At 36.5% G+C, this 16,908-nt stretch overlaps 1 protein-coding gene across 5 annotated transcripts in view; it reads left to right on the top strand.

The window, feature by feature from the left end:
* The window catches only part of LOC109096209 (formin-like protein 2), a 65,091-nt gene that overhangs the window by 17,371 nt on the left and 30,812 nt on the right, over nucleotides 1-16,908 (top strand). For all 5 annotated transcript variants that reach the window (XM_042755165.1, XM_042755166.1, XM_042755168.1 and 2 more), the window contains exons 2-3: nucleotides 6,775-6,858; nucleotides 13,202-13,282. In XM_042755165.1, the coding sequence (XP_042611099.1) occupies nucleotides 6,775-6,858; nucleotides 13,202-13,282 (165 nt within the window). The remainder of the gene's footprint in view (nucleotides 1-6,774; nucleotides 6,859-13,201; nucleotides 13,283-16,908) is intronic.

The following is a 16,908-nucleotide window of genomic DNA, read 5'->3' as shown; positions in this document are numbered from 1 at the left end:
AGACCAGAGATCAGGTCTAAACTAGGACTAAAAACAGAAGTAATTCTTAGTTAGGAAACTTCATGCTTTGGTATAAGGCTTAATTTATCCTTCTCATGTGTCCTATTATGACTCATATAATGACAAGCTAGAGATTCACCCCTCTTTCTTCAGGAAAATCTCTTGTGGTAATGCCTGTAAAAAGTATTTAATTCTAGCAAGTCAAATACTTTCCAAATGACAGGTACTTTATCTCATTTGATTATTTTTTCTCTTTATTTGGAACCTGATGTGTACAAACAAAAAGACAGTTCATGACAAACCAAGGCGTGCATTCATGCAAAAACAGCTTCACGTTATGAAACACGAGTACAAAACAAGCTAAAAGCGGTCAAATTTATATTGTGCAACTGAAAGTTTGGACTCTAAATTCGGTTAGGATGAGCCAAATTCAAAGTTTTTGTACAAAAATTACATTTGTACAGCAAACTCGTGCTTTGCATTGCATACACCGCTGAGAGCATGTTCTTCCTTGACCTGCACTGTAAAGAATTTCCACCTACTGTACTTCACCTAATATACAGCAGTTCTATCCACACAGATATCTACCATAGTATAGCAAAGTGTGTCATTTTCTACAGTTGCATGGCACGTTACTTCATTTGAACTCTAAGGTTTCGTTCTTCTCATGTCATTTAGAGCTAATCTTAAACACCATCAAGAGCACCGTGAAGTGATGATGATATCAACCTCTTTTATTCATGCCCAAGCTGTGGTAGTTTTGGAAGAGCTGTGTTTAGTGGTGTTTGGGTCAGGGCGGGGTGGGTGTGTAGGTGCTTATTTGGATGTTTGAGCGGTCAGGATGTTTGAGTGTCCCATCGGAGCCACTCAAACACAGGTGATCAAAGTACTGCCTGAACTCGGTTGCCAGGGTCAAACTGACCATTACTACAAGAAGACGTCAATGTCCTAACCAAGCAGTTGTTCCTGGAAACTTATTTCCCTATAAGTGGATTTTCCATCTTTATATTCCTTGGTGGTAAATATGGCTGTAATGACTCAGAAGTGCTGGTTTATTTTTATATACTGTATTTAGTTTCCGACACTCTCCTATTTCTCCACATGTTATACTGCTCCTAAAGTTCAGATATTGAAATATTTCTTGTTTTCCAATCATTTAAAACAAATTGTTTTGCAGAGACAGCCGTTTTTGATTATCAGTATAAAGTCTGGTCCATATTGCAACTTATTCTGGTCAGGAAAAAAGAACATCTGATTGTGATACCAAATAACAAACCAATATTTTTGTTGGATGTTTAGGGGAATATACTGTAAATCCAAAGTCAATGATATTTAGATGATAGACAATCGAGTTCATTCTATCCAAATGACTATACAGACAACAGTAAACCAAATTGGTCACAGTTTAGTTTAGGGACAAATTCTCCTTATTAACTAACTATTAACTATGACTTTTGCCTCAGTAGACTCCTAGTTTGCTGATTATTAATAGTTAGTAAGCTAGTTGATAAGTTTTGGTATTGAGTGGGATTAAAGGGGTCATATGATGCTGCTAAAAATAATATTATTTTGTGTATTTGGGGTAATGCAATGTGTTTATGTGGTTTAAGGTTCAAAAAACACATTATTTTCCATATAATGTACATTATAGTTTCTCCTCTATGCCCCGCCTTCTGAAACATGTCGATTTTTACAAAGCTCATTGGTCTGAAAAGCGAGGTGTGCTCTAATTGGCCAGCTATTCAGTGCGTTGTGATTGGCCGAATGCCTCAAGCGTGTGTCGGAAATGTTACGCACTTAACGTACTATGCAGTCTCCCAGGCCAGCAGCACTCAGTCCAGCTGCTTTGCTCATGCACATCCCATCATCGCTTTCTTTTAGCAGTTCAGTCAATGTACTGTTAGGAGTAACTAAATAACTCAGGATATTGGTTTATTTTGCGTCAGAGGGAGTGTAAGGCACGTTTATAAACCGAATAACTTATTTGTGGATTGGTGCGTACTGGAGACGCGAACCATTTCAAAAGATTCAGTTCGATTTGGTGAGCTGGTTCGTCCGATTCACTAAGAAGATCCGGTTAAATAGAAAGATTTGTTTGCGATCCGGACATCACTAGGCGAGACAAAAAAAAAAAAAAAAAACCCATTACAAACGAGGCATTTGTTGCATCCAGTGGAGACATAATTAACGTTACTGATTATAATGACTTATACTGTCTTTTTACGCGTTGCGTATCACGCTGCATAAACATAAAGCCATGTCTGCATTTGTGATCCGAGAAACAACAAATAACAAGCCTACTCTACTGCTCAAAACTTGCGTTTGAATCATCATTGGCAAATTATTTAAATATAAAAAACATACCTACAGGCTGTGATTTAGAAGTGCCAAACTGTCCTTGCAAAGTTTGAACTGCCCAACTTTAGAGAAACAGCCATTGTGCCACAGATGCATTGCAGGCTACTGGTTCTGGGAACAGTCCTCATCCTCCATAAAATGCGCAGCAGACATCGGAATATTTGGGTTGGACTATTCTGGAACAGTGTTGTAAATACAACTTAACCACTGATTTCTAGTCATGTCCTCTTTTGGAAGAACAAACAAAGTTTAACTTCAACGAAACACACAGCGACTGCACGATAGCTGCAGCAACAGAAAGAATAAAAGTTATGCCTTGTTTCTTTGCTTGAACATTTGGGCGGCATTATGCAGATCTTCCCACATAGTGACATAGAGATGTGGGGGTGTGTTAGAACGAGCCGTTTTAGGGGGGTGTGATTGACCCTTAACTTTTATAAAGAATATCTCTTTGGATTTGAGACTTTTGTCTTTGCAACTTCACAGATCTTCTTTATGCACCAAGAACTTGTAACACTCCAAAGAGAAAGGAACAATTGAAATCGCATCATATGACCCATTTAAGGGATCTAAAATATGGTCATGCAGAATAGGACATTAATATTTGCTAACAAACAGCCAATATGCTAGTAATATGCATGCTAATAAGCAACTAGCTACCAGCAAGAATTGGTCCCTAAATTAAAGTGTTACCAAAAATTGTAATAAACAAGTTCAGAGTTTGTAATTAGATTTTCTATCCACTTAAACCCAATAAATAATACAGAATAGCTCACGAATATAAAAACCTACATACCTCCTGAGAGACTGGAATTGTTGGTTTGAGCCCAGCTCTTGTTTTGGTGTGTAATATGCATCAGACGGTCAGTGAGCGGGCTGTGGGCGGCCTGTCTCAGACTATCTCTGCCTGGCTCTACTTGTCTAATTATCCATCTGCAGGCCTCAGAGGCTTCTACATTTGGAAATATAATTAACTGTATCAAATATAACAAATAATCTGCCCTGTCTGGATATGTTGTTTCACCAGGAATCCTAGTGAATCTTACATTGTGTGTCTCTGAAACATTAAAGATAGATCAAGGTGTTACTCCTGTGTGGGTTGGGCGGGTTGTTTTGTAAAACTTGAACTTGGCATGAACTGGCATGGTTGATCCGCTCTGCGAACACACGTATTTGTTGAGCATACGGCTTTGCCCATCAAACACTGGTCTGTAGATCTGCAGATCTTTATTATATTTGTCAGACATCTGGCCTTGCAGATTAGATTTAGGTTTCTCTGTTGTCATAGCGATATCATATTACACAGCCTTCATCAGCATGTCTGTCCACAAGCACAGAACCAGAAATGTTGTGTTTTGCTGTTCAGAGAGAAAGTGTGCGCTGTGCTCTTCATTGTAACGTTTAATCTGTCTGTAGTTTGTTTTTAATGGGTAGCATTTAAAATACAGACTTGTGCTTAATTGGATTGAATGTGCACTTGTGGTGAACTTTAAGTCTTAAAAATCTTAAAAGTGTATTATTTGATATTACATTTAAAGTTATGATATTTTAAATGTAATGAAGTTCAACTTCATCATTACAAATATGTAATTAAATACATGACACACAACTGGCATTAAAGTGGATTTTTGTTTATCCTAAATGCATTTAGGACATTCAACAGTACACTTTGGCAGGCCTACTTACATGTACAGTAAGTGGGTCAGCTAACTACATTTAATAGAAATTTAAACTATAAATATTTCCATTTAATTGCAACTGGCATGCATTTAAGTGACCAAAAACATTACATTCAGTTTACATTTATGTATATATTTTTTAAAACATATTATTTCCATAATAAGATTTTTTTTTAAGTATTTATTTTTCACAATAGTTTACTTACAAATAGAAATTTAGCGAGAACTTGGGTAACAGATATTTCTCTCAGACAGCGTTAAAAATGTTATTGACCAAACCTGCCTTAGCAGCTGTTTCCATCCACCGTATTATCAAGGAAGCTTTTGCTCTGTTCTGATAGAACTAAATGGTGAAAAAAAAAATAGTTAGGATCAATAATGCTAAATTGGTTTTGCATAATATTTGTGTGTGGCATGTATCGCACTGTAAGCTTAGCAACATGCTAATAGCAAACTCTATTGGAATGAGTCTTGAGTTAAATCTCATGCATGCTTCACATGTGGAGTACTCTGTATTTGGTGCAGGGAGCTGCTGCACATCTAGAGTGTTTCAAATCAGTCACTCAGTTTAGATGCTCCCTTAGTAGGTAGCTGCCTGGGCTGTTGATAATCAGCAGTTCAATTTAGGTTTTAGAACAGAGATAATGTCTTCATATTAAAATGTGCCATTGAAAACGATGTTCAGAACCATTACGATGGCTTGCCTTTGTGTGTATAGATCAGAGTTTAAGTGTTGGGTTTCCCTCTGGCCAACAGCTGCTGTGTTGAGGCTGGAAAACACAACATAGCCATCCACTTTAATGTGACTCCCTGCTCTGGAAACCTACAGAGAAAAAACAACAAGAGCAGCCCACATCTACACACAGATAAACAGTATGGCTCCCGTACCATAGGTTTTTCCAAATTAAGATGTCATTTAACAGCGCTGGATTAGTTTTCGCAGCAGCACACGGATGGAGAGGGAATCATGTGTTTGTGTTGGGGTGGGTGGTGTACAGTTGACTCTGAAGGGTGGGGTACGGTTGGGGCTCTGGTGACTGCAGTATTTTGGGGGAGTTCCATGCAGCAGATGTGTGAAAGTAGGGCAGACGTAAAGGACAGTGCTTGTGTAAGAGGTGGAGGCCTGATCTCAGCTCATGTTTGGAGTTTGAGTGCACGTATGTGCAGATGGACTTATGTTTGAGTAGAAACATCTCCACAGGCCAGCACAAAGTTACTCCCTATTGAAAAAGACAAAGCTAACAGCGCATTAGTAAAACTGCTGCAGTGAAAATTGTCTTGGATTGATTAAGTTACATATTTTTTCCGATTATAGAGCATCGCCTACTGTTCTTTTTAAAGGCCTTCATTCTGGAATTAGCCTATATATCCCTTTCATTTTCTACATAGAGATTGTGATAAAAAGTGATAAGTTTATGGACCAAATCTTGTATACTTTTTTTTTATATACTTATAAACGTATTTTATATATATATATATATATATTTTTTTTATTTTTTTTTCAAATGCTAGATCCTAGTTCTAGCATTTGACAATAAATAAAACAATAAGTAAATAAATAAATGAAAGAATGAAAAGAAGGAAGACTTGATTAGTGTATCGTGATTAAACGAAAGGAGCAACAGATCGTTTCTTACGTATTGTGTCTATTATCTAAGTGTAACAGATTATTGAAAAGAAGAAGAAATGTAGGACAGGGACTTTTATGCATTCAGGGTTCTGTCCTCCAACTTGACTTAAATCCTCAGCATTTAAAACATATAACTTCTATAAGATTGTATTTATATATTCCATTGTCATAGCTAAAACAGCCTCATGTGCACACCTCATACAACCAGCCTCCCAAGGAGAATTTTCTTCCCTGCAATAATAATTTCTTCAATGAGAAACTGCCTTTAGTTTATCTTTTTCTTCATGTCACATTAACCAAATGATTTCCAGTTTAAAAATTTTGATGAACTAACACCTCTTGCAGCCTTTACATTTGAATGATTGTGAAGCTTGATACTTATAAAAAAGTTTAAAAATGACTTGGATTTAGATTTCTCAGTATTGAGTTTGTTGTCTTACACTACTGTCATTTTATTCTTTTTATTTGTTTTGTTTGTTTGTTTTTTTTGTTTTTTTGTTTTGTTGTTGTTGTTGTTGTTGTTTTTTTTATATGCTCCTAAGAATGTTTTTTCAAGAATTGCACTTAAATTCTTTCGAGCAAAAAGATTTTGTCTTTTACTTTCTTAACTTCTTTCTTAAGATTTTTTTCTGAATCCGCCCCCTGATGACTTTTTCTTTCCACACTGATGGGAGTGTTTTATAGCAGTATTAATTCTTCAGTTGAGCAGCTCTCGCTGCCTTGTGTAGAGGTAGAAGATGCTGGCGTAGCAGACACACATCCCCATGTGTCTCCTCTTCTTCTGCTGAACCTGCACATTTTACACACAGTCATTTTTTTTTCTAATACAGTGAGTTTGTTATAAATGGGGTGAATTTATTTTTAAGGGGTCAGACAAACACACATTCTTCAACTTCAGCTCATTTTTAAAGCCTCTTTAAAACTGCACTGCATTTAAAGCACACTTTACTTCTTAAGCGTTGAATCTGTGAGATGTGCATTGCTATAAGTCATTCCTTAATGTTTTTTGTCATTACTCCAGTAAACATATAGAGACACTCTTGTTTGTCTGTGGAAGTTGCAGGAGTTTAACCTAACTTCTCTCTCTGTGTATGTGTCTTTACACAGAACTCAATGAACTTGCCTCCAGACAAAGCAAGATTACTACGGCAGTACGACAATGAGAAGAAATGGGAACTCATTTGTGACCAGGTAATTCATTCTCTCGTTCTCTTACATCCTCCAATCTCACAGTCTTTCATCTAGAGTAAAGTTCAGCTAGCAGCTAAAGAAATAAAGTCATACTGGTTTGAAATTATATGAGGTTGAGTAAATGATCGCTTTAAATTAAACTTGGTTAAACTTTAACATGGTGCCACATGTTGTGCCCCATGGAAATGAATTCCACTAGTCCCAGTCATGTATTTCAGGTTTTAACGTGCATTTCATTAGAACAAGTGTGGGCTCACCGTACAACAGTGAGTCATTGTTTGTTCATCAGGTGACCTTGTGGCCCTGCAGACATAACATATTGTCTTAATCTTGTTCTCATGAAGACAACACAACTTGTCTGTCTGTTGTTTGTTTTTTATTCATGTCCCACTGTGTTTGTCCCATCCAACCAGTGGTATTGACAGAAATGGTGAACTGTACTGGCCATCATGTGACCTCGCTGATAATAATTCTGTATGTTGAGATCACATGACCCCGCCACGTTGACCATGTTACTAAAAACGGTAACAACTTATTTTAAGAACCAATTACCACGACCAACTAGTTGCTTATTCCCATGCATATTACTAGCATATTGGCTGTTTATTACTACTTATAAAGCACTTATTGTTGCCTTATTCTGCATGTCCATATTTTAGATTTCTTACCCCACACCGAAACTTAACAGCTACCTTAATATTAATAAGCAGCAAATTAGCAGTTTATTGAGGGAAAGCGCATAGTTAATAGTGAATGTGTTCTGTATTCTAGTGTTACCCTAAAAACAGTAACAATAATAATAGGTTTGCTTCATATAGCACTTTTTTAAACTAACTACTGTATAAAAAACGCTATGCTGTTTCATACTTCTACCCTTCCATTCCACACAATGCACTCCAGACCCTGGAGTGTATTGTGTGGAACAGAAAACACACACACACACACACACACACACACCCCGGCCACATGTTCAATGTCAAAGTGATAACGGTGGCTGATATGTTTTGTATGTGCAGGGGCCTTGTATTGTTTTGAAGGGAACTTTGTCTCTTCCTCTTTCCTGTTATGTGCTGCTGTTGATTGGCTGTTGCCAAGGAAAACATCAAATGTGTGAGAGAATGGAATACACATTTGATTTTGTATATATTAAAATTATTAACATGTATACTTACTATACATAAACTGTTAATGATAATCATTAAAATAATCATTATTAATCCAAAAATATTATTATTAATAATAATAATAATAATAATAATAATAATAATAATAATAATAATAAAAAAACAAATAATAATAATAATAATAATAATAATAATAATAATAATAATAATAATAATAATAATAATTGTTACTTAAATTATGTAGCACTTCCTTTGTAAGGTTTATATGAGTCTTTGCTAATGATCTGATGATCTGAATCAGGTGTGTTTAATTAAAGAGACATAAAAAATGGGCATTGTTTTTGGGGCTCCAGGAACAAGACTGAAAACCACTGCCCTCCAACTGACAAGATTATGGACACACGGTCAGACTTGTGGACTTATGTTGATATACCTGACCTCAATTACGTTTTGCATTTTAACTGTGTAAGTCTGAGTAGAAAATGTAAAATACTATAAATGAGCTGTTGTATTTAGTGCATATTTTTTAAATGCATGTTGATTTGTTTGACTGAATGCCAGTATCTGTGTCCTCACACTGTTGGCCAGTTGAAAGTAGTTTAGTCTGAATGCTGACTAATCTCTTTTAGGAGAATTTAGAGCAGTGTGCTACCCTAACCCTAATCCCATACAATATGTAATCTGTCAACCCAGTTCTTAAACTCTAAAAACAAATGTTTTGGCTCATAAATAAATAAATAATGCAGTTTGCATCAATCTTTTATGGCAACTTCTAATTAAATTATGTTCAACCAATGAACTATACTGAGATTGAGGACCTTAATTAGTAGTGTAAGCACAATTTAGTATAAAGTTATAGTTTAAAGTAATAAAAATAGTCGTCAAAGCACCTTTATTTATATAGCACAGCTTTACAGTGTCAAACAGGAACATAGTTTGTCAATAATGCAAGAGCGCAATAGAAATAACAATTTTTCAGTTCAACTCATGTTCATTGTTGATTCAGTGACCAGGCTCAGTTGGGGATCCAGTTCTCTTCTGGCCAGACGAAAACACCATTGCTTGGTTTAATTTCAGGCTGCAACACAGGTCAGACTGTACAGAGAACTTGTTCCCGTGGTCTTGTCTAGTTGATGAATCTTCACAGGGGAACTGTCTCTGGAGCTCATCTAGTTGACATGTTCTCTGCTGACATTCAGGGCTGTAGAGGTCATCTGGGATTGAGAGGAATTTCTCCCTGTAGTGCACTGTCTGAAGCAATAATATAGCTGACGGCTGCATGGTTAGAATTTTATCTCTAATAGTATCGATCTTTAAAGTAAAGAAGTTCATAAAGTCATTACTTCTGTGCTGTTGGGAAACGTCTATGCCTGTTGATGCCTTATTTTTTTGTTAATTTATCCACTGTATTGAATGAATGCCTAAGGGTTGGGATCTAGGAGTTTTTAAAGCTTTTCTATAAGTGAAGTACTTTCCCTCTATGCAATACGAAATACCTCTATTTTTGTTTTCTTCCAGCTGCGCTCCATTTTCGGAGATGCTCTCTTTAAGGCATGAGTGTGATCATTATACCACAGTCTCAAACTGTTTTCCTTAATCTTCTTTAAGCATGAAGGAGCAACCATATCTAAAGTGCTAGAAAAGAGAGAGTCCAAAGTTTCTGTTATACCATCAAGTTTTTCTGAGCTATTGGATTTGCTGAGGAAGTCAGGAAGATTATTTACAAAGTAGTCTTTTATGGTAGAAGTGATGGTTCTACCATATGTGTAACAAGGAGTTGAATTTGCAGCTTTAGCTACATGGAGTATACATGAGACTAGATAATGATCCAAAATATCATCACTCTGCTTCAGAATTTCAACGCCATTAACATCAATTCCATGTTACAGTAGTAAATCTAAAGTATCATTACGACAGTGTGTAGGCCCTGACACGTGTTGTCTATCCCCAATGGAGTTCATGTCTATAAATACTGACCCCAATGCATCTTTTTACTATCAACATGGGTATTAAACTTGCCAACAATAAAGACTTTACCTGAAGCCAGCACTAACTCAGATAGAAAATCAGCAAATTCTTTGATAAAGACTGTATGGTGCCCTGGTGGCCTGTATACAGTAGCTAGTACAAATGTCATAGTGGATTTATCATTAACACTTATTTCTCTAGATAATATTATATGAAGCACCATTACTTCAAACTAACTATATCTGAAACCAGAGATTTGAGAAATACTGAAAATATGGTCACACTTTAATTTCAGTTCCTGCTATTAACAAACCATTAACTATGACTTTTGCCTCAATAAACTCCTAATTTGCTGCTTATTAATAGTTGGTAAGGTAGTTGTTAAGTTTAGGTATTGTGTATGATTAGGGATGTATTATATGGCCATGCAGAACATGCGCTTTATAAGTACTAATAAACAGCCAACATGTTAATAATTGGCATGCTAATAAGCAAATAGCTAATAGTGAGAACTGGTCCCTATACTAAAGTGTTACCGGAAATATTACTATAAATTGTAGCAACACCTTCCCCTTTACCTTTTGAACACAGATCATGTTTATAACAGCAATCTCGGGGTGTAGACTCATTTAAAATAATGTAATCATCTGTATAGTTTCATCATAATTCACTCATTAATGGAGTGCTGGCTTTCAAACCAATTAGTTAATTAGTCAGATTGACAAATAGTATAGTATATGCTAAAGGTAACTTTAGCATGTTATTGTAAAAGAACATGTAAGGTATTATTGTCAGTGACATTAGTCATACAGTGTCTGTACTTTCATGTATTTTATGCATCCACAACCTAACCATAAACTCAGAGGTAATCACAAAAACTTCAACATAACAGAACCTCGTAACATGTCAAACATAACAGCATTAAAAAGGTTTTATTTTCTCTTTACAAACAAATAAATAACACTTAGCAATTAACATTTCCTTATTCTGTCTCAATGCAAAGCATTCTGGGAACTAGAAACCACTAGTCTAGTAAATAGGTTTAATTTTTTTTTTTTTTTTTTTTTTTTTTTTTTTTGCAGCCGTAATAGGTCCCCTGAATTAATTTCTGTTATATGATGAAGAAACAGTCTGATTACACAGAGACTGATATTATTCAACATATCAGTGTGATTTGTTAAGCTGTATTTTGTTTCCTAGTTGTGTTCAGAACTTGTTCAGTCTGAAGAGGTGGTTCACATTCTTTCAATGTGTGTATGTGCACTGTGAAAAATCTCTTTCATAACTACACTACAGTACTACAGTTTTCATGGCAAAATTAGCAGTTAAACTATATATAAAGTGAACATAGCAGAGTCGCACATGATCCTCAACACTCCAGTGAAGATGATAATATGATAAACATCACTATATAAGTGTAAGAACATATTTTAATCATGTCAAAATGCATGCTAGGAGCTCAGAAACTCTTAAAGGGATAGTTCACCCAAAAATGAAAATTATGTCATTAATGACTCACCCTCATGTCGTTCCAAACCCGTGAGACCTCCGTTCATCTTCGGAACACAGTATAAGATATTTTAGATTTAGTCCGAGAGCTTTCTGTCCCTCCATTGAGAATGTATGTACGGTATACTGTCACCTCGTCCAGAAAGGTAATAAAAACATCTTCAAAGTAGTCCATGTGACATCAGAGGGTCCGTTAGAATTTTTTGAAGCATCGAAAATACATTTTGGTCCAAAAATATCAAAAACTACGACTTTATTCAGCCTTGACTTCTCTCCCGGGTCTGTTATGAGCGCGCCGTTCACAGCACATCCGGTTCGCGAACGAATCACTCGATGTAACCGGATCTTCTTGAACCAGTTCACCAAATCGAACTGAATCGTTTGAAACGGTTCGCGTCAACAATAAGCATTAATCCACAAATGACTTAAGCTGTTAACTTTTTTTTAACATGGCTGACACTCCCTCTGAGTTCAAATAAACCAATATCCCGGAGTAATTCATTTACTCAAACAGTACACTGACTGAACCGAGCCAGATAACGAACGAAACATTGACTCGTTCTCGAGTCAAGAACCGTTTCTGTCGGACGCGTGCGATTCGAGAACCGAGGAGCTGATGAAACTGCGCATGCGTGAAGCAGACTGACACACAGCGCGTCTGAACCGAACTGGTTCTTTTGGTGATTGATTCTGAACCGATTCTGTGCTAATGTTATGAGCGCGGGTAAACCGAAGGCTTGAATCAAGGGCAATCATCGCCAATGAAGTCATTACGTCGAGTGCAAAATAACTGGTGAACCGTTTTCGGCAACCGGTTTTATTGAATCAAACTGTCCGAAAGAACCGGTTCCGCGGAGAAGAACAGAACTTCCCATCACTACCGGTGATCCGAAAACCGATGCAACCGGTTCTTGACTCGAGAACGAGTCAATGTTTCGTTCGTTATCTGGCTCGGTTCAGTCAGTGTACTGTTTGAGTAAATGAATTACTCCGGGATATTGGTTTATTTGAACTCAGAGGGAGTGTCAGCCATGTTAAAAAAAGTTATGTTAAAGTCATTTGTGGATTAATGCTTATTGTTGACGCGAACCGTTTTCAAACGATTCAGTTCGATTTGGTGAACTGGTTCAAGAAGATCCGGTTACATCGAGTGATTCGTTCGCGAACCGGATGTGCTGTGAACGGTGCGCTCATAACAGACCTGGGAGAGAAGTCAATGCTGAATAAAGTCGTAGTTTTTGATATTTTTGGACCAAAATGTATTTTCGATGCTTCAAAAAATTTTAACGGACCCTCTGATGTCACATGGACTACTTTGAAGATGTTTTTATTACCTTTCTGGACGTGGACAGTATACCGTACATACATTCTCAATGGAGGGACAGAAAGCTCTCGGACTAAATCTAAAATATCTTAAACTGTGTTCCGAAGATGAACGGAGGTCTCACGGGTTTGGAACGACATGAGGGTGAGTCATTAATGACATAATTTTGATTTTTGGGTGAACTATCCCTTTAATAAACATCAACATTATCCACATTAAATTGATCAGCCAACTTTGTTAATTGGGATAACATGTGAATATTAAATGCAATTCAGATGTATTGTTATCTGTGACTCAAAAAGACCCACAAATTGGATAAACCTACACCACATCCTACACACACCCACAACTAATATGCAAATTACTGACGTTTATACTCTGAAGTCAGTAAAATGATGAACACATCTCTCTTTTCCAGGAACGATTCCAGGTGAAGAATCCTCCTCACACATACATCCACAAGCTGCAGGGTTATCTTGACCCGGCCGTGACCAGGAAGGTGAGTTCAGGTCTCTTTCCTTAAATCCAGTGTGGAGCGGCTTGTGCATGTGTGTTAAGGCTGGGATGGGTGACCTCACATGAAAAAATATCTCCTGATAACTCAGTTACCTTGGCTAGAGTGCTGTCCTTATAGCTACACTACAGCAGCTGGGTATGGAGAGGAACAGCAGGCATTCTACTTCCTGTTGGGGTAAACCTTACTTCCTGCTAGGACAAACTTGATTCCAGTGATTGAGATCAAATGTTACACGCTGCTTCACAGCTGATTTCTGATATAGGGAAAGTGTCTAGCCTTAAAGGTGTTAAACAGTATCATACAGGAATCAAGTTTTCCAGAACTCAAAACTTAATACTTCCTTCAAAAACTTCTCTTTATTGAAACTGAGCCGTTTATTAACAAAACATACTACTGTATGTAGATGAACGCCAGTTCACTTTAAGTGTTTTCCCATAGAAATCCCATGCAATTTAGTTTTTCCACACAATTTAGTATCTTGTGTTTATATTCTACTGTAGGTTCATCTACATGCCTGTTTACAGTATAGTATGTATCATCAGTAAGGTTGATTTTGATTTTTAATACCACTGTCTTAATGCATTTTGGCACATAAATCGTTTTTCACATTTTAGAATGTCCCACTGTTTTTAGCGATTAAATATTACATTAAAATACTGTGTTGGATGTTTTATATGCATCGCAAGTGCCTAAATCTTGCAGTTTATTTACTTTTTTGTTTGTTTTTTTTTATTATTTTTTATTATATTATTGGTTTGTTGAGATGGTGGATTGTTGGGTTTTTTGTTCTGTTGTAGATATTTTGCCTTCTTGGTCTCCACATGAATCACATGACTGAAAATTATGAATTACCCCTAAACATTAGACCAACTAAACATTAGAGTAAAATGTGGCAGAGTCCACTAAACCTAGACTCATGTAGTCAGACTTCTAACTAGCGCCATAAAGATTGCAGTTTATTCAAGCCAAGAGCTGCCCACTTGGTCATGAAGAGACTGTCTGGACAACAAGTAAAGTGACCAAATTAGTTTGTTTGTTTGTAAATGAACATCATGATACTATATTACGATGTCACCACTGATGATAAGTCATAAAAACTTTGACCTGAAAAGAAAAAGCTTTGAGACAAGAAGAGATGAGAGGGAAATGGAAAGGAGTGACAAGGACTTGGAAGAAAGGATAAAGAACCGGAAATGAATTGAAGACAGATGTGAATAAATATTAAAGCTCAGATATTGTTGTGTTTATGTGATATGGAATCTGAAGGTGTTCTTGAGCTGATCTCATGGGCGTAACACACCGACGGCTGACATCATGTCCCTAAGCTGTCAGAAATACAGAACAAGAAAGAAATAAAACAGAGACCATGAGATGGGGGAAACTGAAAGATCCAGGGAAAGTATACAGTGAAAGTGAGAAACAGACAGAGAGGGAGAGAGAGAGAGAGTTACGGCTGTACTTTCTGGCAACGCCGCTTTTCTGCAGACGTGAACAATTGTTACTTTGTGTGCGCTGAGAGCTTTACATACGGAGCATTCCACATGCGGCTCTCGGCCAATGAGATTGCAGCAGGAAGAGGGTCATTCCAGAGGGTCCTGAAGAATGTCTGCACCATCGATTCCATTCCAGGATGACCTCTCTGGAGAACTGCTTTCTTTTTCCCATTCTCTTTCCCTCTCTCACTCTCTGCAGCTGGGAATGCTTAAAGTCGAGGAGAGAGCGTGAGCTCTGCGCACACACTGAAAACACACACTGCACTCCACATGTGCCAAACACACCCACGCTGGGATCAACAGAGCACACACTCCCCTCTTTTTCTCTGTACTCACCATTTCAGTTGGTTTCCGTCCATCCTAAATGTGAGTTTGAATTAGAATAAGTGTGTAACTTATTATATTATAGTAGAATAGTACGGCAAAAGTGCTCGGGCTGTACACTTTTTCAAGTGGATTTTTGAATTGTGATGGTTAAAATATGGTGACCATACGTTCTCTTTTTCCAGCCAGGATTTCTAAATTGCCTGGGTTTGAGCTTTGTTTTCCATACAGATGTGCTCTCTGCAGTCCTCATACATTAATGTATGCATGTATTTGCATTGCTTTGACCATTCTTTGTAGATCCCACCTTCTCACACGCCGCGATTGGTTGATTATGTGCAATGCTTGCACACTATTGGTCAAGCTACTTCTTAGTCATTACCTTAAGCAAGTATGAAAACAATAGTAAAACAAAGCCAAAACCCCAACACACTTTAGACAATTTAGAAATCCTGGTCTAGATTTGCCTGGGGAAAAGAGACATATGATGATGCCAGTGACAACATGTCATTTACATTTTTTTATTTCCTTTTAATAGAATAAAACCAGGAACATGCATTAAGAAAGTAAATACATGTCTCCGTCTTTCTGTCTGTTGCTGTCTCCATCCCTCCCTCTTTTTCACTGTCATTCCCTCTCTAACACCCTTCGATGCAATCATTTCAGTGTCTGAGATCAGTGAATCCGACTGAATATTAATGCCTGGCCAGCCACTCATCTAATTAGTTTTGCAGAACTGCAGCAGCAGTTTTGAGTTAAGATTTGGCAGCATACTGTATCTCGTTCAGCTGATGAAAGCCTTCTCATTGGATGGCGGTTTCACATGCATTTCACCTGACACGTGATTGGGTCAGCCACAAAGCCACTGTAACCATGGCTACAGAGAACAAAACTGGGGACACAGTTTGGACTTAACGCTATTATGTGACTAACTGGAGAAAACAACCAAATACACCCATTACTTTGAACATTTTATTCAGTCCTTTCATTTTTTATGATGCCAGAGTTTTTAGTTGAGGGAATGTGACAAAGTCGGGATCATTGTTGAATTCACCCAATTAGCTATGCAGATTTTCAAGTAATAGGAAAAAATTAATGAGTAAAATGTAGATAAAATAAAAGAAGTAAAAATAGATGCAAATGAAGCAATTGTTTACAAACATGAAGAGTATGTTTGAGTTCATACTGAGCTCTTTTGATTGCAGAATTTGGCATCTTGGAAAATCTGAGCACAGTTTGAGACATTGTTGAAATCTCTCCATAAAACTCTACATATTTGTCTGGTCTAAACCTGTTTCAGTTAGTCTAAAAAAAAAATAAATAAATAAATAAAAAATTGCGCTTGATTTGCAAAACACATACAGTATAGCTTTACAGACTATTTCCATATTATATATAATTTAGCTTTTATAGTAATTTATATTTAGTATTTAAAGTTAAAAAAGTTGTAAAAATAAAATAAAATTACAATAATAATAATAATAAAATATAGATTAAGTATGTAGTATTTATAATAAATAATCTGTTTACGTTGTATGAATGTTTTACCAAACTGTATATAGTAAATATATATATATATATATATATATATATATATATATATATATATATATATATATATATATATATATAAATATATATATATATATACACACACACACGTATGTACTGTATGTGTGTGTGTGTGTGTGTGTGTGTGTGTGTGTGTGTGTGTGTGTATATATAAATATAGTTTGTTAAAATGGTAGGAGTGGGGTAATTTGAGCCAAAAGTTCTACATTCATACATAAT

This window comes from Cyprinus carpio, unplaced genomic scaffold (genome assembly GCF_018340385.1).
Source record: "Cyprinus carpio isolate SPL01 unplaced genomic scaffold, ASM1834038v1 S000006644, whole genome shotgun sequence".
NCBI lineage: Eukaryota > Metazoa > Chordata > Actinopteri > Cypriniformes > Cyprinidae > Cyprinus > Cyprinus carpio.
The sequence above is the reverse complement of the archived record's forward strand: the minus strand, read 5'-3'. Positions and strand labels throughout refer to the sequence as shown.